Source organism: Arvicola amphibius, chromosome 12 (assembly GCF_903992535.2).
Source record: "Arvicola amphibius chromosome 12, mArvAmp1.2, whole genome shotgun sequence".
NCBI lineage: Eukaryota > Metazoa > Chordata > Mammalia > Rodentia > Cricetidae > Arvicola > Arvicola amphibius.
The window spans coordinates 86,450,110-86,472,434 of record NC_052058.2 but is presented as its reverse complement, the minus strand read 5'-3'; the positions used below and the strand labels follow the sequence as shown (position 1 = coordinate 86,472,434).

Genomic DNA, 22,325 nt, shown 5'->3' with positions numbered 1-22,325 from the left:
CCAAAAAGAAAACAATCAATCAGTCATGTTGGTGCATGTCTACAGTCCCAGCACTTGTGAATGGAAGCAGGAAGAGCATCAATCTGAGGTCAGCCTGGATTATCCAACAAGTCACCACATAAAGACGGGAAAAAAAAAGCCGGTGGGTGGTAAAATAGTTCAATGGCTAAGAGCAAATGCTAGTACTCAATCCTAAGGATTTAAGGATCACACCTAGATTCAAAAACCCAGAGGGCAGCTTGCAAAGGCTGGCAACTCCAGTTCCAAGGGATCTGATTGTAGATGGAGTGGCGGGACCCGGCTAGCTTTACACCTGAAATAATTACACGGAAACTGTATTCATTTAAACACTGCTTGGCCCATTAGTTTCAGCCTCTTATTGGCTAATTCTCACATCTTGCTTTAACCCATATTTAGTGATCTGTGTAGCACCACGAGGTGGTCGCTTACCAGGAGAGATCTTAACCTGCGTCCATCTTGGAGAGAAGCATGGTGACTGCCTGAAGCATCTGCCTCACTGCCTTCTACCCAGCATCCTGTTCTGTTTACTCCACCTACCTAATTTTCTGTCCTTAATAAGGGCCAAGGCAGTTTCTTTATTAACCAATGAAAGTAACACATAGACAGATGACTCTCCTCCATCATCTGATGCTTTCTTCTGGTTCCATGGCATCAGCACAGTCTCAGAGACAGACACACCGATATGTGCACACATAGAAGCCAGGGAGAGGGAGAAAGGGAGAGAGGGAGGGAGAGTTAGTAAGATGGCACGCTGTGCAAAGGCACTTGGGTGTCAGCTAGCCTGACAACCTGAACTGGACATCCAGGTCCCACGGCTTGAGGAGAGACTCTGCTCACCAAAGCTGTCCTCTAACCTACACACATGGCCATGGCACGATACACCTGTACTCACAACACACACACACCAAATTAAGCCAGATTACAGGCCTTCAACCCCCAGATCCCACAAGGAGAACTGACTCTAGAAAAGTTGTCATTTGAGCTGTGGCATGAGCATGTACATTCTCATCAAAGTAAAGAACCATGAAAAAAGAAACAAACAAAAAAACCCTTGGGGGTGAGCAAAAGTAGTTTCTAGTTTTTTTGCATGTGTTTGTACATGTGCCCCCAAGACTGTCAATGATTGTCTTCCTTCATCACTCCCTACCTTACACTTTGGGGAAGTCTATCACTGAACACACACTTGTAGATGCTGCTCCCAGGTTCCAATTTCCCACCTCCCTAGGCAATGATACTATAGGCAGGCCGCCACATGCACCCAGCTTTCATTAGGTTCTGGGGTCCTAACTCCAGTCCTCATGCTAAATGCTTACCCACTGAGATATTTCCCCAGACCAAATGACCAGCTTTATCACTTGGGAAGGAACCTAGATCTTAAAAGATAAGAATAAACTGGTATGTTTCTTCACCATGCTATAACATTATCTAACAATTTGCCAGGTGTTTTATAAGTTTTTTTCCTAAAATACCAATCTCAAAAAGTTTCTTATTGGCCTGGAGAGATGGCTCAGTGGTTAAGAGCTGACTGTTTTTCCAGAGGTCCTGAGTTCAATTCCCAGCAACCACATGGTGGCGCACAACCATCTGTAATGAGATCTGGCGCCCTCTTCTGGCCTACAATTAGAACACTGTATAACTGTATACATAATAAACAAAAATCTCAGGAAAAAAAGCTTATCCATCTTTAGTTTATTTTAAATGTACTTTAAGGTTTGTCTTCGCCTATATGCAAATATTCCTCCCAGTCTGCTCTTGTTAAACAGTCTCATTTTGTAGCACAGTCAAGCCTTGACCTTTGGATCCTTCTGCCTCATTCTCTTGCTAGGGTTATAGGCACGGGCCATCAAATTCTCAAAGACTTCAGTGTCTCAGTAAGTGCTAAGTAAAGAGAGCTATGAACATGTTCTCGGCCTTCTGCACTTGGAAACGCTAGTGTTTTAGCACCCGGAAGTCAGTCAGTGGGCTTTTGTTCTTGTAATGCTGGGGATCAACCCAGGGACTCCTGCGCGACAAACAAGCACTTACTGCCGAACTACACTTCCAACCCCAAGCAATTAGAACTGATGAGTTTATCACCAGTGAAGAAGCCTGCTTACTCGTAACCCCCAACCTCTTTCACCCAACACTGGCAGCTTACCTGTATAGCAGAATTCTTACTCTTTGCCTCAAGAAGGTATAAATCCCTGCTGAGAAAAGCAAATGCCCAGGGCAACTGATAACCCTTCCTTCAGGAATCTTATAATACCAACAACCAGAAGAACCACTATGCAAAAGGATTTTGCCACAGGAATCAAGCAACTAAAATTGTAATAAAAACAATCTCACAGCATTTATTGTCACCTGATAATAACATAAGGGCCACTAAAACAACATGAATAAATGTTTTGGACTATGCTCCCAACAGAAAACACCTTTAAAAACACTGCACTTCCTCTTCAACTTCTCAAGCGCCTGACGGTCTCTAGTTGGAAACACTTTGGAGCAGAGTAATATTATCTCCTTTGAGCATGATCCGACCTGGAAAGAATGAAAGCTGTTAATTACCAGAGACATACAGCCAGTTACCTTTCAGCATCAGAATTTTGTTTTAAACAGTATTTTGAGATGTACACCTCTCACAAAAGGTATGTGACCATTTTCAAGTGTCCGTATTTTGAAAGCCTCTGCCAGGCCTACTGGCACACATGCACCTTTTCTATAGGAACAGGATTAAAGCAGTACTGTTCTAAAGTCCTTACCGTCTAAGTCAACTGAAGTCTTGAAGCAATATCTCCCAAAAATAAATTCAAAATAGTTTTTAAATGAGGTGTCTGTCAAATTTGGGAAATGTAGGGTATTTCAATCCTACCTCCAAAACTGTCAATAAGTAATGAAGTCCACCTGCTGGGCAAGACACTGTATGCCCGCAATCCCAGCATTGGGAGGCTAAGGTAGGATGCAGGTCTAAGGACAGCCTGGGCTATAGAACAAGAACACCTCAAAAGCAAACAACACTATCATTCCTTAGACTGTTTTCCATCTATTCAGTTTAAGTCCAAAACAAGCATTAGGGTTCAGGAAAGAGACTATCTGAACCCCACCATGAATAAATGATTCCGTGAGCACTAACTACTAACAAAAGACAAAACACCTTAACGTATCTCTTGATTAAGATTCCTTCTTGTTACCTGGCTTTTTAAACTCTATTATGTGTCAAGCACTGAGTCAGCTACTGAGCTTACTGCAGTCAGATAGGACATGACTCGTGCACTTATAAAGCATCTAGTCTTACACAGAGGCAGTGGTAAAACAGTAATGCATCACTACAAACTCAATAAACCACACCCCATCTGCTCCCATTCCAAGAAAAACCAAAATAAATTTTGGGTTTTTTGTTTAGGTTTTGGTTTTTGAGACAAGGTTTCTCTGTAGCTTTGAGGCCTATCCTGGAACTAGCTCTTGTACACCAGGCTGGCCTCGAACTCAGAGATCCACCTGTGTGCTGGGATTAAAGGTGTGCGCCACCGCTACCTGGCTAAATTTTGGGTATCTTAGAGAAAGGTCTATTTGATCTGAGTTTTGAAGATACAGGGAACAATGTATGTAAATGCAACCTGAAACACAATCACTCAGGAAAATGAAGCAAAGTTAAGGCCAGCCTGGGCTAAACAGGAGCTCTACCTCAAACAGAAAAGGTCAAATGTGCAGGTTTAAGGAACTGAACAAAGACAAGCATGGTGAGTACTCAGAAAATGGACGGCAGGTCAGTCACAAGATGAGTGAAGACATGACCTGATCTGGTTTCCGCAAAAACAAGATTTCTCCTTTCACAGGAAAAATAGAAAGATAATGAAGAATTTCTCTTTCTTTTCCTTTTTTTTTTTTTTTTTTAAATGTTTCTCGAGATAGGGCTTCTCTGTGTAGCCCTAGTTGTCCTGGAACTACTCTACAGCTCAGGCTGGCCTTGAACTCAGAGACCCAGCCACCTCTGCCCCAGAGTGCTGGGCTAAGCTAAGGCTGTGCATTACCACGGCCCAGTTGGCAATGAAGAATTTCAAGCAAAAGTTAATATAAAGTCAGACACAGAGTTTCAAAAAGGAAACTGTTAGTCAGGTGGCAAACACCAAATCCACGCTAAACAGCATGTATGAAGAAAATGAATTTGCCTTCTGATATGACGAACAGGTTCAGAGAAGAGGTCTGGACACGTCACATGAACATGGTAATCAGTGCATAGATTAGTGACTGAGACTAGGATGATATTAAGAACCTAGGGAAAAGTCAAAGGAGAGCTGGAACCCAGCCTCAAACATTTAATGGCTGGGTGGAAAAGGATAAATATACCGAACCCTGAAAAGAAATAACCAGAGATGAATAAGAAATACTCATGAACTATGTCACAGAACCAAGGGATCAAATTTTAAGGAAGCAGTCAACTGTGTGAAATCTGTTCAGTGTTAAACATAAGTGAACACCAGTAATGACCAAAAGATTTAACATCATTAGCTGAGCATGGCAGCAAATGCCTATGATCCTAGCCCTGGGGAGGCGGAGGCAGGAAAGTCAGGAGTTCGGAGTCATTCTCAGCAAGACTAAGAGTATTCTGGATTACATGAGACCCTACCAATAAACAAAACAAAAACAAAGGAGTGGGTAAAGGAGTAAGTGGCAAAAGACGACTTCAAAAGCAACTTTGCAAATTTAAATACAAATCAGCTTCAGGCCATTCAAGTCTGCTAGCTAAGTAAAGAGAAATCTGTAAAGCCAACTGTATTCTTACCCAACTGTTTCCTTGACTTTGTTTTAGAGTGAATCTCTTCTGCATCATCTAATACGAGGTTCATGTACTCATCAAAGCCCTGGAAGTCAATTGACAAGTCATTTTCAAGTGAACAACACCCAACCATTCTAAAGAATAATTAGATTCAGAAATGAGTTTCCTTTACAAGTTTCTCCCCCACTGGTCTTTCAGCGCACACTAAAGGATCTGCTTATTAACCTTTTTGTATTCTTTTAAAGGTTTTAAATTTTTTATTATGGGTGTTTATTTGTGGGTGGATGTACGCACAGAAGTGCAGGTGCCCCAGGAGGGCAGAGGCACTGGATCCATTCACTGGAAGTACAGGAGATTGAGCGCCATCAGATATGTGTACTGAGAATTGAACTTGGTCCTCTGGAGGAAATGCTTTTATCTACTGAGCCATCAAATAGCCTCTTATTTTTGAGATAGCATTTCATGTGGCCTATGTTTGCCTCAAACTTCCTACATAACCAAGGATAGCCTCAAACTCCCGAGCCTCTCATCTCTCTCTACTCCAAATGCTGAGATTACAGGTGTGTGCCACTAAGCCTAGTCAAATGTGACACGCACAATTCTTGAGGTATAATTTTTGGGTGGTGGTGCTGCTGCTGAGAACTCAGGGACTCCCACGCATGTTAGGGAAGTGTCTTACCACCGAGGTGCATCTCTAGCCTGCTTGTTTTAAATAGCAAAGAAAGCTAGGATGGGATCCCAAGTACTTCTTCAATCTACTGAACTTAAGCATTCACTAGATATGCTAGGCAGATACTCTATCTTTTTATAACCTGCCCAATCCAGTATGTGCATTCATGCGTACATATACACACAGACTACCATCTGCCACTGCTCTCTCCTGTTCTCACAAGTACTGCTTCCACAAATTATTAAGCTTGTCTTCCAACTGGTAAGAGATTACTGATGGACACTATCTATATAAAATAACAAAGTACGCTAACAACACTCCCAGAAGTTTTTTTATTTTTTCTTCAAAGCAGTGGGCAGAGGGTGGGGAAGGGGGTACTGGGGAGACTTCAATTGATAAAGTACTCGCAATTACAAGGAAATGAGTTTGGGTTCCTAGCACTCACAAATAAAGCAGAGCATAGTGGCATACACCTGTACCTAGTGCTGGAAAGACACATGAGGATTTCTGGGGTTTGCTGGCCAACTAGTCTTGTCAAATCCATGAGCTCCAAGCTCAGTGAGGGATCTTGTCTCAAAAAAGATGGAGCCCAATAGAAGAGACCCAATGTCTACCTCCTGCAGACACATGAATATGAACATCCACGCTTCCTGCCACAAACAAGAAGTATTACTGAGGGGCTGGAGAGATGGCTCAGTGGTTAAGAAAACTGGCTGCTCTTCCAGAAGACGGGAGTTCAATTCCCAGCAACCATGTGGCAGCCCACAACTGTAGCTCCAGTTCCTGGGGGTCCGACACCCTCACACAGACACACATGTAGGCAAAGCACCAATGCACATACAACGAACAAATCTTAAAAAGAAAAAGAAAGAAAAGAACCATCTAAACCTAACAACCAAAGCAAGAAGAGGCTAAATAATGTGGGCCCCCGAAGACTCTTCCTTGGGTTGGGTCCTTGACTTCTTGTATATTGCTCTAGCTGGCCATTTCCTGAGATGTCTTTTTCTAATAAACTGAGAAAAACGGCCTGGGTACTCACAATAATACAACCTTCTATCCGCATATTCACTTGCTCATACAGCCAGACTTGAATCCGAGACCTCTGAAATAAAAATAGAAATGTTTTTAGAAATATATACACGCTCACACCATTACTTTGGTTCCATAGTAAATGACTTATAAAAAGATTCCAATGAGTATAAGGCAAACATTATAATTCAGTAGTCTACATCTAACAGCTGGTATCTCGGTTAACTTGCTGAGAAACATTTTTATTTAATAAATGCTAGGACAGGGCTGTTCAAACTAATTTTCCTATATTCTCAAGACTTAATTACTGCTCCCAGCATGAATACATTTACAGTTAGACTTGTTCACAGCATGGCGCGCGCACACACACACACACACACACAAGAAAGTTTCTATCGATCAAGACCTTAAGCAAAATCAAGATTCAAAGTCGTGAGAATGCCGCCCCCCTCCCTTGTCAGTTTTCCTCGTCACACATCTAACCTCAATTTCGGCGATTAAAAATGACTAAGGCTTAAAACGATTTTTTTTTAATCTTTGTTGTAACATTCTAAAATTAACACTGTCAAAAATCTCTCCTAAAAGGGGCATCTGCCACTCACACCTCTGTACCTAACTTTTCCTTTTTTAGGTTTATTTTCCTCATTTTGAAGTTCAGCTAAGGGAAAAACAATATTCAAATGGCACTGTTAAGTTTACCAACGTATCATGTCAGTGATTTGATTCTTGCAGAGAGTAAGGGAACGTTGAGTGAGGCACAGACGTACACCATTTATTAATTAGCGCTTTCCCGGCAACCTTATTCTCAACTGTGGTCCCCTTGGGCTTTTGAAGCACAGGTTCAGGGATATGGGTACAAATGGAGCCAAAGAAGCCCAACTTTCATTTCAGTAGCAGTAAGAAACACGTAACAAGCAACTTACGTACGTTTTGCAAGTATCTGAAGATGAGGTTCTGCACCGCGGCGATCAAGGAAAAGAACTGTGCAGACAGTAGAGACTCGGCTCCCGCCCTCACCTGATTCTCCAGCGCCCCAACACCAGGCCCAGCGGCGCCCGCAAACACTAGTAACCACCTAGAAACTCAGAAGGCACTCCCTCCCCCACCGCCCTCGTTTCTCCGAAGTTCTCCCTGGTGGCCCGCATCCTTCTCTTGCCTTCCGCTGACCCCGCTTCCATTCCGCCCGAGCCCGCCTCCCGCAGCCCTTCAACTCCGCGCGCTTTCCCGCCGCCACGGCCGCCCCGGGGCCTCACGGGAAGAGCGGCCCGCAACGGGCTCCCCTGCTCCCCGCCCGTGGGGACGCTCAAGGCGTCTACGGACCCAAAGCCCAGAGTTCACACGCGGCGTAGGATACGATGGGCTGCACCATCACTTTCTGCACCTTCTGGCCCTGGCCGCGGTACGCCATGGTGGAAGTCACAAAGACCGCACGAGTAGGAAGGCCTCCTCAGACAGAGACTTCCGGAAGACCGACCTGGAAACGGAAGTGCATGTGGTCGTAGGCGACCCGGGCCGCTCCTGGGAAACGCCTCTCTAGCCACGAGGCGCCTTTTCTCTATGCTTATTACCTCCGCAGGCAGCCTTCCAAGGTTGGTCCTCCCGCGCCACCTGGTGGTAGGCTGAGGGCGCACAGGGGCTTCGGCCATACGCCTGCGCAACAGTCGGCTTGCTTCTGCTTAGGGGCTATTTTGAGAGCTGTTCTAGAGTTTAGGCTTGGTAGCTGTGCAGCAAGGAGCATCTTATCCAAAATCATCTGCAGACCTTGAGCTCATAAACTTCTGTTTGCCTCTGTCTCCCGCGTGCTGGGATTACAAGCATGCACCTGTATAAAATGCCTGGAGATTTAAACATACCTTCTGAAGGACTGAAGATCCAAGGACTTAATAGTGCACAAGTGTTCTTGAACTATATTAGATTTGCCGGCACCTGGAATCTCAGTTCATGGACGATGGAAGCAAGAGTATCAGTTCATGGTCATCTGCTAAATAGTGTGTTCCAGATCAATATAAGCTACATGAGCTCTTGTTTCAAAAAAAATAAAATAAAATAAAACAACCCACACAGGGTTAAAACTGATAAATTTAAGGTAAATTGGAAATGTAAGTGCAAAAATGTTTGCTGGGCGATGGTGGCACACACCTTTAATTCCAGCATATCGGAGGGAGTTGCAGGCAGATCTCTGTGAGTTCTAGGCCAATGTAGTATACAAAGAGAGTTCTAGGACAGCCAGGACTGTTAGACAGAGAAAACAACAACAAAAACCCACACGCATTTCGTATGGACAAGGAAACCCACCCCAGCTCTGAGACCCAAGCCAGTGAAAGAAACCTTTAGCCCTGAACCCAGAACCAAAGAAATGCACCCTGACTCTGAAACCAGAGCCAAAGAAACACACTTGGACCCTAGAATCAGAGCCAGTGAAAGAAATATGCCCTGGCCCTGAAATTAGAACCAAACTAAAAAGGGCCAGTGAAAGAAACACACTTTGGTCCTGAAACCAGAGCCAAATCTGCCCCTGACCAACAACGCAGAAAGCCAACCAGTCCCTGAGACAAGATCTAGCCAATCTGAGATAATTCCCGCCCAGGAAATTTTTCCCTGGAAAAACTACACCCCTAAAGGCCCTGCACCTGTTCAGTTTGCTGCTCCCTTTTCCACTCTTGACAGGCAGACACTCTGCTGGACTCTTCCCTCCCTGCCACTCTCGTGGACTCTTCCCCCCAATAAATCTTCTGAATAAGGTTTGTGTGAAGACCCTTTTCCTGAAGGGAGCAGAGAAGTAACGACTTTTCTCAGGAGCTGGGAGGGAGAAGGGCAGAAAAGGGCTGACAAAGGAGAGATGTGATTACACGCTGGGGGACCAGAGCCAAAGGGAAGCCATCTCCTGCTGGAGCAGCTCTGTTACAACAGGGAAGACTTTCCCTAGAGCAGGGCTGTAAACTGTGATGCTTACTGTGACCTGTGCTAATCCTTGCCTCCCGCTGCCAGAATACCTTTCCATCTGAGCTGTACCACTTAGCATTCATTCCTTAGCTCCCGCTGTCAGGATCCTTTTCCATCCAAGCCACAATGCTTACACATTTTTTTCTTTTTCTTTCTTTTTTCTTTTGGTTTTTCGAGAGAGGGTTTCTCGTAGCTTTGGAGCGTGTCCTGGAACTCTTATAGACCACACAGGACTCGAACTCACAGAGATACACCTGCCTCTGCCCCCCCCCCCCAATACTGGAATTAAAGGCGTGCGCCACCACCACTCAGCGCTTACTCATTTATTACATACACCTAAGGCCCTGGGGAAGTGACTCGGTAGGACCCACATCCAATTACCTACTCAAAACCTGGACACAGGTAGTGTGTGCCTATAATTCCGGAACAGGAGGGTACCTGGGTGTGCTGGCCAGCTAGTCTAGCTTAATTGGCAAGTCCTGGGTTCAGGGAGAGACCGTCTCAAAAACGGGACAACTGATGACATCCTCTGGCCTCCGCAAGCACATGTACACTTGTGCATATATACAAACATGCACACACAATAATTTTTATTTATTTATTTTTGGTTTTTCGAGACAAGGTTTTTCTGTGGCTTTGGAGCCTATCCTGGAACTAGCTCTTGTAGACCAGGCTGGCCTGCGAACTCACAGAGATCCGCCTGCCTCTGCCTCCCAAGTGCTGGGATTAAAGGCGTGTGCCACCACCGCCCGGCTTACAATAATGTTTAAAATATATCCTGGTCCACTCAACACCATCGCTTGGCATCACCCAGAGCCACAGCTGCTCCACATTACCAGAGAATAATGAGAGTGGCTTATCAGGGAAAAGATCAAAATTCAAACTGCAGAGTGTGTTTTGCAATGAAATCATACTGCCTTCATACCATCTTTAGGCTGAATGGTTTCAGCCTAATTTCAGGAGCTGCCTGGATATGTGGATAGCTTGAAACTTGGTCTCTGTTAAAGCCTGCCCCTCCCTGAATAACACAAAAAGCAAGAAAACGGGTTAATTAAATGTGCCTGTGTTAGAAGACAAGCCTGCTCAGTTCTGTTATGGCGTGGCTTTAGGCCTGGGTCAAATTTTACTTAATTGGAATATTCACTTTCTTTTACTTTACTTTTCTTTTTTGTTTTTGTTTCTTGTTTTGTTTTCAGGACAGGGTTTCTCTGTTTAACAGTCCTGGCTGTACTGGAACTCGCTTCATAGACCAGGCTGGCCTCAAACTCACAGAGATTCACATGCCACTGCCTCCCAAGTGCTAGGATTAAAGGCCTGCGCTACCACCGCCCAGCAGGAATAATCACTTTCTAAGGAGAAAACTCAGAACTGAAGCTGAGGAATTTGGAAGGTGTCTAAGGAGACCGATATCTTCACAGATACCGATTAGGTCAAATAGCGGAAACAAAATGCACTGAGCTGAGGTCTTCTTTAGATAGGAATGGCAGGAACACCAATCTTATAAGAGTATTATGGTGAAAAAAAAAAAGACATGATCTCATTCTGTAGCCACAGCTGTCCTGGAATTCGATCTGTAGACCAGGCTGGCCCGAAGTCACAGAGATTCTCGTGCCTCTGCCTCCCGTGCTGGGATGAAGCTAGTTGTAAGCTACAAAAGGAAACTTTTTTTTTTTTTAACATGGGATGATTCTTTCTTTAAAAAGAATGTATCACACTCCAAACTATAGCGGCATATCGTTTGTGTTTTAATAAATAAAGCTTGCCTGAAGATCAGAGGGCAAAGCAGTCATACTCGTCAGCCATACAGGCCAGGGAGTCGTGGCACACGCCTTTAATCCCAGGACTCAGGAGACAGAGGCAGATGATTCGCTATGAGTTCAAGGCTACCCTGGGCTACACAAGATCAAAACAGATCTAGGTGGTGGTGGTTCATACCTTTAATCCCAGAGTTTAGGAGTCACAGACTTTTAATCCCAGCACTAGGGAGGTGGAGACAGGAGCGATCTGGCTGGGCGGGGAGAGGCATATAAAGGGGAAGAGACAGGAACTCATGAGCGTGGAGTCTGAGGATTCGTGGAGACAGGATCTTGCCTAAGTCTGAAGATTTGGTAGAGGTAAGAGCTCTCTCTAGTGGTTGGCTGCTTTGCTTGTCTGATCTTCAAGATGAACCCCGATATCTGTCTCTGGGTTTTTATTACTCGTGCTACACAAACACGAGAAGACGCCATGTGCAGAGAGACAGATTACTGACTTCAAAGACAGCATAGAGAGGACACACGTATACCCACCCGCGCCGTCTGAAATACAGATACCCTGCTCCTTGCTTTTGCATTCTCTGATTTTTAAACTTTGGTGAGTTGAATCCTAAAAAACAATCCTTTGACTATACAACTCACCAGGAATAATGTATGATTTTTCTTTTTTAAAAAAATGATTGTGCAGGTCCAACAAGATGTAACAACAAGCAGGTAAAGGCACTTGCCATGCAAACCTGGTGACCTGAGTTAAAGTCCTGGACTCTGTGTAAAGTTGGAAGGAAAGAACCAACTCCTGAAAGTTGTCCTCTGATCTCTACGCATGCATCACACATTTAAAACCATACACTTGGTAGCCGGGTGTTCGGGCTTAGAGTACAATCCGTTAACATGTGACTTCTGCACTTACCATCATCACAGCAAATTAACTGTAATTTTTTTCTCTTTTGCTGTAGAAACTCCTGCACCATGAGAGCAAAGTGGAGGAAGAAGAGAATGCGCAGGCTGAAGCGCAAGAGAAGAAAGATGAGGCAGAGGTCCAAGTAAATAGCCTGTCCACCCACGAAGGCCGCAGGAGCAGAAGGGATGCTGGAGGCCGGGACGCTGGTACAAGTCACATTGTGCTGCTGTTGGAATAAGTCTCCTCTGGACCGCAACCTCGCCACCTGCTCACAGAGACCGAGAGACTGCCTGCCGTCACAACAGTCCCGCTGGCCCTTTGCCCTGGACCTATGGCACTCTGGACTAGTTCTGTCCTCACGTGGGGCCAACTGTAACTCATGTACAATAAACTATCTTTCTCGCTGTCAGCTGAAGGAAAAAAAAAAACATACATTTTTCTGGGCATGATGGGCGTACGCCTTTGATCCCAAGACTTGGGAAGCAGAGGCAGGTGAATCTGTGAGTTTGAGGCCAGCATCATCCACAGAGTGAGTTCCAGAACAGCCAGGGATACACAGAGAAATCCTTTCAAAACAAAGCAAAACAGAAAACATGTGACATGCACGTGAACACACATTCTAAGTACAAATAGGGTGTTCTAGATTTAGTGGAGGAGCGTGGGCCTTTTTTAGGGGGTTTGATTGATTTTGGATGGTTTGTATTTGTCCAGTTATCCCGTGTTTACTTCTGAGCCAGTGTCATTACTTAAGTCATCTAAATTCATATTTTATCTGACGGACTAGAAGTCAGTAGAATTTCCTTCCTTCCTTCCTTCCTTCCTTCCTTCCTTCCTTCCTTCCTCCTTCCTTCCTTCCTTCCTTCCTTCCTTCTTCCTTCCTTCCTTCCTTCCTTCCTTCCTTCCTTCCTTCCTTCCTTCCTTCTTTCCTTTTTTTCTGATACAGGATTTCTCTGTAGCTTTGGAGCCTTTCCAGAACTCTTAGATCAGACTGGCCTTGAACTCACAGAATTGCCTGCCTCTGCCTTTTCAATGATGGAATTACAGGCGTGTGCCACCACTGCCCGGCTACAATTTTTTTTTCAATACCAACTTTAGAATCAGATCATTTATTTTTAAAACATTATTATTGCTGTGGTTGTTTTGAGGCAGGGTTTTGCTGTGTAGCCGTGGCTGTCCTGGAATTCTGTAGATCAGTCTGGCCTCGAACTATAGAAATCCACCTTCCTCTGCCTCCCGAGTGCTGTGATTAAAGTCATATACCACCACCAGCCAGCCTCGAAATTTTAATTGTTAAAGACAGGTAACTACCTGGATTTTTTTCTAAAACTTTCTTGACATTCTGTTTAAAATCTTCTCTAATAGCTAGGCATGGTGATGCCTTTAATCCCAGCACACAGGGAGCAGAGTCAGGTGGATCTCTCAGCTCAAGGCTAGCCTTGTCTAAAGAGTGAGTTTCAGGACAGCCAGAGCAACATAGGGTAACCCTGTCTCTAAAAACAAAAACAAACAACAACAAAAGATTTATGTATATGTATGTTTTGCTTGCATATATCTCTATATACCTCATGAATGCCAGGTGCTCATGGAAGTCAGAAGAGGGTGTTGAATCCCCTGGAACTGTAGTTATAGACAATCATGAGTTGACATGTGGGTGTTGAGAACTGATTCTGGGTCCTCTGCAAGAACAAACGCTCTTAACCAATGAGCCATCTCTCTACCTTTCAGACTGTCTTTTTCGAAACAGGGTTTCTCTGTAACTTTGGAACCTGTCCTGGAACTCGATTTGTAGCCCAGGCCGGTGCAGGAGGTCCTTCTGTATTTGTGCTGCTTTCATTGGTTGAATAAAGAAACTGCCTTGGTCTTTTGATATGGAAGAGCTTAGTTAGGCAGGCATGGAAAAGAGAACTGAATGCTGGGAGGAAGAAGCAGTATGGCAGACGCCATGGTTCTCCTGCCCGAGACGGACGCTGGTTAGACTCATACTGGTAAGCCATGGTCAAATGGCGATATAGGTTAATGGAGATGGGTTAAACTAATATGTGAGAGTTAGCCAATAGAGGCTAGAAATAATGGGCCAGGCAGTGATTTAGTTAATACAATTTCTGTGTGTTTTTTGGGGGGGTTAAGCTAGCCGGGCGGCGGGACACAGCCTGCTCCTCCTCACACCAGGCTGGCCTCAAACTCACAGAGATCCACCTGTCTGCCTCCTGAGTGCTGGGACTAAAAACATACACAACCACCACCCAGCCTCAGAATGTCATTTTATATATACTATATTTTCTGATATATGAATGATTGTCACAATTCAATGAATATACTCAATAGTAGAAACTTGAGCAAAACCTTGGTTTAAATTGCAATTAATCATAATATTCTTGCAAATCTTGAGGTTTTCATGAGCTTCCTGATGTCTGTAAAAGATGCTGAGGTGCACTAGCTCAGAGAGACCCTCCTGATTTGACTGACATGCTATCTCATGTATCTCTCATATTCCAGACTGGCTCAAATTCCTGACCTTGAACTCCTAATCCTCCTGCCTCTGCATCCTAACTGCTTGCCACCATAGCCAGCCACTTCCTGAATATTGCAGACCTCTCTCCATTCAGATGAAGTTCTGTTTCACCTGGAAGCCTCACAACTTGCTGAGCATTTGGTACTCAAAAAAAGCATGACAAGGATATTAGGAAGCTAGAGAGCAGCCCAGAAAAGATCAGCAAGCCCTGCAATGAGTCAAGAGTTACTCACTCAAACATTTATGTTACTCCTTCAGTCATGGATTCAGCTGTTGAAGCGCCAAGCCCCTAGCACTTCAGAATGGGGCTGTATTTGAAGATAAGATGGTCTCTTTCTATTTCTTATTTTGAGATAGGGCTGTTGAAGAGGCAATTAAGATGGTGTGAAATCTCCTGAGTGGGACTGAACCTCATCTTTCTGGTGTCCTCAGAGGAGAAAGAGGGGCTGGAGATGTAGGTCAGTGTTGAGTACTTGCCTCGCATACATGAGTTCTGAGTTCCATGCCCAGCCAAGCAAACAAACAAACAAATAACGAAGAGAGGACAGAGGCCTCCATTTCTCCATGGGAGAGACGAAAGGCCACGTGAGGACACTGCAAGCACCTATCCGCAGTCAGAAAGAGCCTCACTAGAAATACCGCCTCCATCTATCTGGCCAGGCCTTTACTCTCAACTGAGATCTGCTGACCTATTTGATTTATAGTAACATATGGCAGCCTGGGAGAACTAGTGCACCTATGTGAGCTAGACACTGTAAAGACAAGTAAAGATCTGTCTTAGCATGCTCTCTTCTCCGTCTGCCATAGCCCGTGAGAGGACTTAATCCAGGGTCTTCTGCGTGCTAGACAAGCACAGCACCTCTGCTCTGCACCCCCAGTGCTTTCTGCTCTGCGAGGGAAGTATTGGTAAACAATTTGGGGTGGTTCTCTACATAGCCCTGGCTGTCCTAAACTTACTATGTAAGGCCAGGCTGGCCCAGAACTCACCTACCTCTGCCTCCCAAGTGCTGGGATTAATGGCATGTGCTACCGTGCCCCAAGACAAACAACTAAAATGCAGAGTAAATGTAAAGTACATGCCTGGTGGATAGACATCAACCTTGTTTGAAGAAAAACGGTTTTGGAAGAAGCAGTCCAACAGTCATGGCCTCTTAGGTTGGAAGGAAGCTACATAAACACTGACAAAGGCAGGACGGAAGAGATGGCTTTCAGTTAAGAGGTCTAATTGTACTTGCGGAGGAACCAGGTTTGGTACCCAGCACCCACATGGCAGCTTACAGCCACCCACCTGTAACTCCAACTCCAGGGGATGGGTCTAGCACCCTCTTCTGCACCAAGCATGCTAATGGTGCACAGACATACATGCAGGCAAAACACACGTTTTTAAAAGGGGGGGTGGGGAGGGTATGGTGATGCATACTTTTAATCCTAGCATTCAGGAGGCAGAGGAAAACTCTGAGTTTGAGACCAGTCTGTGAATTCCAGGACAGCCAGGGGTATGTAGAGAAACCCTGTCTCAAAACAAAACAAAAAAAATTTAATAAAGGCAGAGGTCAAAAGACAGGCTCCCTGTGTGAGGGTTGGGCCACTAGCAAGTAAAAATAAGATCATCACTCTGTGACTTAAGTTATCTGTTTAAGGTGAGGTACCACTCTACATGTCCAAAACTCTGGCTTCAACATCCAGTACTACATGAACCAGACCTAGTGATGTCTATCTGTAATCCCAACATTTGAGGGGCAGAGGCAGAAGGATCAAAAGTATAAGGCCATATGAGCCCTTTTTTTCCAAGAGTAAAATAAGAAATAAAAGAAAGCTCTAAAACTCTAGCTCATTCTGTCTGGAGTATTATCTACCTCAAATCTCTATATAAAGCTGGGCATGGTAGTACATACATTTAATCCCAGTAAGATTAAAGAGACAAACAGCCTGGTCTACACAGCAAGTACCAGGCCAGCCAAGGCTACATTAGTGGAGCCTTGTCTCAAAAAATAATGGTGGCGCATGCCTTTACCCCAGCACTTCGGAGGCAGAGGCAGGTGGATCTCTCTGAGTTCAAGGTCAGCCTGGTCTACAAGAGCTAGTTCCAGGGCAGGCTCCAAAGCTACAGAGAAACCCTGTCTCGAAAAACCGAGAAAAAAAAATTCTACTTTACTCCTGTTGCTTTGTTTTTCTGAAACACTCATAGTGCATATTGGCTCTGAGGCTGGTTTTGAACTATCCTCTTGCCTTACCTTTTAATATTGGGTTTACAGAAATTAGCAACTTCTCTGGCTGACTTCTGTTTTGCAATTATTTCCTAAGAGACTTGAAAGATGGCCCAGCGGGTAAGTTTACTTGCTGCTTTTCCAGAGGACCTTGCGTTTCTAGCACCTGTGCCAGGCAGCTCACAACTGCCCAGAACTCCAGGCATCTCCACACAAGTGGCATTCTCTCTCTCTCTCTCTCTCTCTCTCTCTCTCTCTCTCTCTCTCTCTCTCTCTCTCTCTCTCTCACACACACACACACCCTCAAAACTGCTTAAGTTCTTCAAGAGTGAGAATTTGACTTCTACTCTTCTATCCTCGATAATCAAAAGTGTTTATAATTACAGTGTAAGTTCAAAATTGCTCTGTGAGCCGGGTGGTGGTGGTGCACGCTTTTAATCCCAGCACTCGGGAGGCAGAGGCAGGCAGATCTCTGTGAGTTCGAGACCACCTGGTCTACAAGAGCTAGTTCCAGGACAGGCTCCAAAGCCACAGAGAAACCCTGTCTCGAAAAACAAACAAACAAACAAAAAAATTGCTTTGTGCTTCTTTAAGGGGGACTCCAAAATCCTTATGGAAGTTAATGCCATCATACCTAACTTTTCCTCCTGGTAGCTTTTCCAAAGCTTTTCTGAGCTCTCCAAGCAGACAAGTGACTTCTCACCACAGCTGCTCCGTCAGGTAAGAGTCTGTCTCCCTTGTCCTTCCACTGAAACTTGCTTGTTCAATGTTCAATGTTCCCTCATCTGTTCAGTTCCTTAGCCTTCACACAGAACACCTTTTTAAACACTCTTGTCCAGCTCCCTTGACTACAGACCAGTGTAAGTTCAACGGACTACTGCTTCACTGCTAATTGAGAACAAAGAAAGAGTTAGAAAAAAAATCAGGACAGGGGCAATAGTTTTAATTCACCGCTTTTTGCTTATTAAGGCCACATTCACTCCATCTAACCACATACATTCTAAAAAAAATTTTTAATGATTTATTTAACTTTATTTTATGTGCGTTGGTGTGAAGGTGTCAGATCTAATGGAACTGCATTTTCAGACAGTTGTGAGCTGCCATGTGGGTGCTGGGAATTGAACCCAGGTCCTCTGGAAGAGCAGCCAGTGCTCTTAACTGCTGAGCCATCTCTCCAGCCCCACATACAGATTTATAATAGGCCTATTCAGTAAGACTTCTGAAACTTTTAATAAAAAACCCTAAAACCTTAGATTGTTGTTCTAGAGTCACTGCACATTTTTTGCTCATTTTACTACAGTGTTAAAGACTGAACTTGGATCAACTGGCTTTGTAGTCATAGCTAAGTCACTGGCTCTAAGTTTTGGAAACTTATGGGGGTAAGGAGCACATGACATGGCACAAGCACAGCAAGTCAGGGGACGATGTCGTGGAGTCGGTTATCTCTGTCCAGCTTTACTGGACTCTGGAGGCCAGGACTGAGTCAAGTGCCTTTACGAGTTGAGCCGTCTCTCTAGTCCCTCCCCACCCCTTGACATCACTTGGCAAATTAAAATTCAGCTGCAGGATTTGGGATGGAGTCAGCACCATACTCTGGGAGCAATCCCTAGCACCTCATGAATGAACCTGGTGTAGTTCTTTCGTCTAAGCACTTGGGTGGCAGAGGCAGTAGGATCAATCGGGAAAGCAAGGTCAGCCTGAGCAGCAGAAGCTAGTCTACAAACAGGGTTGGGCTTGAGCAAACTGACGGTGAAAGCTAGCAGTGACCTTTCTGTAGATTTAGTTTCAAGATGGGTCCTCATCAACTGTTACATTAAGCATTTACAACCGGAGTTCAAGCATTTCCTTCTACTAAACTGACAAATTCAAAGGTATCACACTTAAATAGCTGCAGAATAATTCAGACGGAATGAAGCAATAGTTTCAGAACGGGATCGCAGGAGTCTGATCCATGCTTTGTGTGGTTACAGTGTTAGCCTTCTCTCTATGGGAGCCCCTGTGACCGGCAGAGACAAGAATGTATGCTGAGTCACAGGAGAGACTACACTGTTAAGGTCAGATCTTCAGACTTTAATCTGGCTTTTTCTTTTCTTTTCTGGCCTGGAACTCAGAGCCCCTCCTGCCTCTCTGCTTGGGATTAAAGGCGTGTGCCTCCACATCTGGTCCAATCTTAAGAAGATACAAACTGTAAAATCATCTCCAAATTTTGGGCAGAGCCAAGCTGCAGTATTTAGTCTATAACCATTAAGAAATGTACAAGAAAAGGTCATTCAACTTGATGGACTTTCCAGGATATGTGGGGACAGCACCAGGTTGGTCCCCTGCTGAGTTACAGCCTCAGTCTGAGAACTATTAGGCTACTAGGGAAAAAACAAAAAAACCTCATGTTCTTTGGTTGCTAAAACTTTCCACGTATCTTTGTAACAATAAGTAGTGTGCAGACTGAAACCACACTCTTCTAATTACATCTTTCCTTCCATCCTCATGCTTGAAATTCTCAATCACTGAATATTAAAATCTGAAAATACAATGATAAGAACTAAGTATTTCCTATATAAGTTTTATTTAAAACACAAATAAGTATTTCTCTTTCGGTAATGGCAAATGGTTCAAATAATGTTGAACACAAATCATTGACTAATACAGGGCATTAAATATGAACAGACTTTTTTTTTTTAAAGCAAAAGAATAGAGAATAGAGGTTATATACAAAAGGGACCTACAATCTATAGGTCAGTTCAAAAAAGGAAACTTGTTTATAAACGCATGGTGAAAGCAGAAGACTCCACCCCGCTTTGGAGAAGGGCTATCTGACAACATTCAGTCAGCTGAAGATGGATCGGTACAAGTGTCTATACAGAAATTTCAAGTCATTTTTTTGCGTGTGCAGAATCATCCAGATCTTCCCAGACTGAATGGGCAGTCCTGTGGCTTTCTTCCTTTTTCCATATTCCCAACAAGGCTACATGAACTTCAACTCTTGATGAGCCGCTTACAACAGCAGTTCCTTAGGAGCCAACATGACAGGTGATCCAGGATTTCCCTATGAGAAACAAACTGGCCACCTACAGAAAGTATCACAATGAACAAGTCTTTCTTTCCGCCTTCCAATTCTGTACAGTGTCTCATTTCAAGACTATTACCCTCATGAGACTTGTTTCTTCACAAGTCTAAACCTTGAGGTGATATGAAGAACAACATTGAGAAAAGAAAACTCAATCCAGAAATGAAGAAACTGGAGGTATCCAATACACCCCAGAGCATCTCGCCATCCCTGCACACAGCCCGGTGTACTGGGTACTGCTACAGTCCGTAGATCAATACTGGCAGCTTGAATGAGTTTGTTTTGTTTTGTTTTCTCCTCTTCCCATGGTTAAAGCACATCAATAAATACTAGGCAAGAGGAGTTTTCTGGGAGAGTTAGAAATTATGAAATTTATCAATTTGCTGTCTCTGTGATAATTCGATGCCAGGAGAAAGGTACTGAAGGAAAGGGACAGTTTTCATACTAAAAAAGAATTCCCTAGCCATGTCGCCTCCTCTTATAAAGAATCCAGGGGTCCCGGAAGTAGAAAATTAGTTTCAGGGGACCCCTGAGGCACTTTAAAGCCTTTAAAAAATTACAGTAATAATAAATTAGCTATTGCTCTTCAGAGGCTTACGGAGCAGCTAATGCAACAGGGCCAGGTCCAGAGTTATGTCCGTATCTCAGGTTCTCGAGCCGCTCGGCCCTCTTTAAAGCTTAGACGAATCTCCAAATACCTTTAAAAAGACATACAATTTAACACAGACGGAGTGGGTTTTTTGTTTAGTGGTAGCATGACATTTGGTCCACAATGGTTAGCAGCTCTCTGATAATATTAAGACAGTGCATAAATAACACAGCAAAGGGGAAGATAGCCGCTGACAAACACCCCAGGAGCCGCCGAGTCAGTCCTCCTGCACCGTTTCATTTGGAGCTCAGTCTCATGTGCAGAGAAGGGCATTACAGAACTTTCTTCTCACAGGTGCTAAATAATGGTATCCAATGGACAAAACAGTTATCAAGGGATGTAAAAGATCCGACCCCCAAGGGAATCCAGGACACATACAGGTACTTCAGAGGTATACTTTTGATTTGGGCAAAATTTGAGACTAAAGAAATTATCACCTCAGGTAAATGTTAGAATAGATGAAAATAAGTCCAGTTTTTGGTGAGTTTTTTTCCTTTAAAGCGTCCTCACCATTACTTTCACCTTCAGCTGTCAATCATCTCTGACAGCTCAAGCAGAAGGTCATCTTCATCTTTCCCAGGATCCAAGTCGATCTCAGCTTCTAATTTGCCTCCTGAAATTTCCCATATTAGTTTCTCAAAATCATCTTCCACAGAGAGTGGAGGCTTTCCTGTCGAGGCAGAGCTCAGTCGGCGAGGTTTGGTTGCTACCTGGGACGAAGAAGGGCCAGACCCTTCTGGGAGCAAAGGCTCTGCAGAAGACTGGGTTGACGGCAGCACAGAACTGTAAGTGGAAAGCACAGTGTTGTTAGACCAGCTGTGTCCTTCCTGCATGGTTAAAAGACTGTGCAGCCTCAGGGACAGAGGTAACGAAAAGTTGTTTCTGAAGAGACACACAAAAAAATTGTTTCACTAATTTGGAATCAAGTATCTTTTGAATGTAGCCAAGTATTTAAGATTACCTTTTCAATAAAGGCAAATACCAACAGCAGCACTGACGAACAGCGACTTCAAATTTCATTGTCTTTCTGCCCTCAGTGTGGAGTTAGCTTTAGAGATAGCTAACCTGTAAATGTTCACTGACTTATCGCATTTTTTGATAAAGAGCCAAATCAGTAATGGCCTGAAGCTTGGTTAAGAAGACAATACCTGTCCTTAGGGTTTTCTGTCTCAGACATGGCGACGGATTTATCCTCGGAGAGAAGTGGGACCACAGCCTACAAACAAAGAGTAAATCACTGAGAGTTATGCTTCCACTTTTGGGGTGTGTGTATGATGTCCAAGGGCCCATGTGTAAGTAGGTAGAGCCAGAGGAGGCTGTCAAGAGGAGCCTTCTCTTCTTCTCTGCTTCACTTTTGTGGAAATCAGTCTCTTAGTGAACCTCAAGCTCATGGTTTCAAGTTATGCTGGCTGGTCAGTGATCTCTTGGGATCTACCTGTCTCTAGTCCACAATGTTGGAATTACAGGCACGTATATGGTCACGATGGCTTTTTTATATAGGTGCCAAGGGATTCAAACTCAGGGCCTCATATTTGTATAGCAAGGCACTCTCACCATCAAACCTACAAGACTTTTATTTTACTTTTTGAGACAGGGCTTGACTACATAGCCTTGGGTGTACCAGACCTCTCAGGGTAGACCAGGTTGACCTTGAACTCAGAGTTCTACCTGCCTCTGCCTTCCCACTGTCTAGCTTCAGGTGTCTCACCCCTGTCTCCCCTACCCCCAGCATATTTTCTTTTGTTGCCTACTTAGAATCATGGCTGGTTTTTTGTTTTGGCAGTGTTGAAGATCTCTGGTAACCCAGGATCTTGCATGGTAG

At 44.2% G+C, this 22,325-nt stretch overlaps 2 protein-coding genes across 10 annotated transcripts in view; both read right to left on the bottom strand.

Moving 5' to 3' along the window:
- Positions 1–2,325: 2,325 nt before the first annotated feature.
- Snrpe (small nuclear ribonucleoprotein polypeptide E) lies at positions 2,326–7,947 on the bottom strand. The gene is made up of 5 exons (XM_038349306.1): positions 7,828–7,947; positions 7,401–7,427; positions 6,484–6,546; positions 4,781–4,859; positions 2,326–2,538 (listed from the first exon to the last, which is right to left on the bottom strand). The coding sequence occupies exons 1-5, from the start codon at positions 7,879–7,881 to the stop codon at positions 2,483–2,485; spliced, it is 279 nt and encodes a 92-aa protein (XP_038205234.1). The 5' UTR covers positions 7,882–7,947; the 3' UTR covers positions 2,326–2,482.
- Positions 7,948–19,336: 11,389 nt separating this feature from the next.
- Positions 19,337–22,325, bottom strand: part of Zc3h11a (zinc finger CCCH-type containing 11A) — a 39,359-nt gene continuing 36,370 nt past the window's right edge. For all 9 annotated transcript variants that reach the window (XM_042056005.1, XM_038348613.2, XM_038348614.2 and 6 more), the window contains 2 exons: positions 21,652–21,719; positions 19,337–21,286 (listed from right to left, as the gene is read on the bottom strand). In XM_042056005.1, the coding sequence (XP_041911939.1) occupies positions 21,028–21,286; positions 21,652–21,719 (327 nt within the window). In that variant the 3' untranslated portion in view covers positions 19,337–21,027. The remainder of the gene's footprint in view (positions 21,287–21,651; positions 21,720–22,325) is intronic.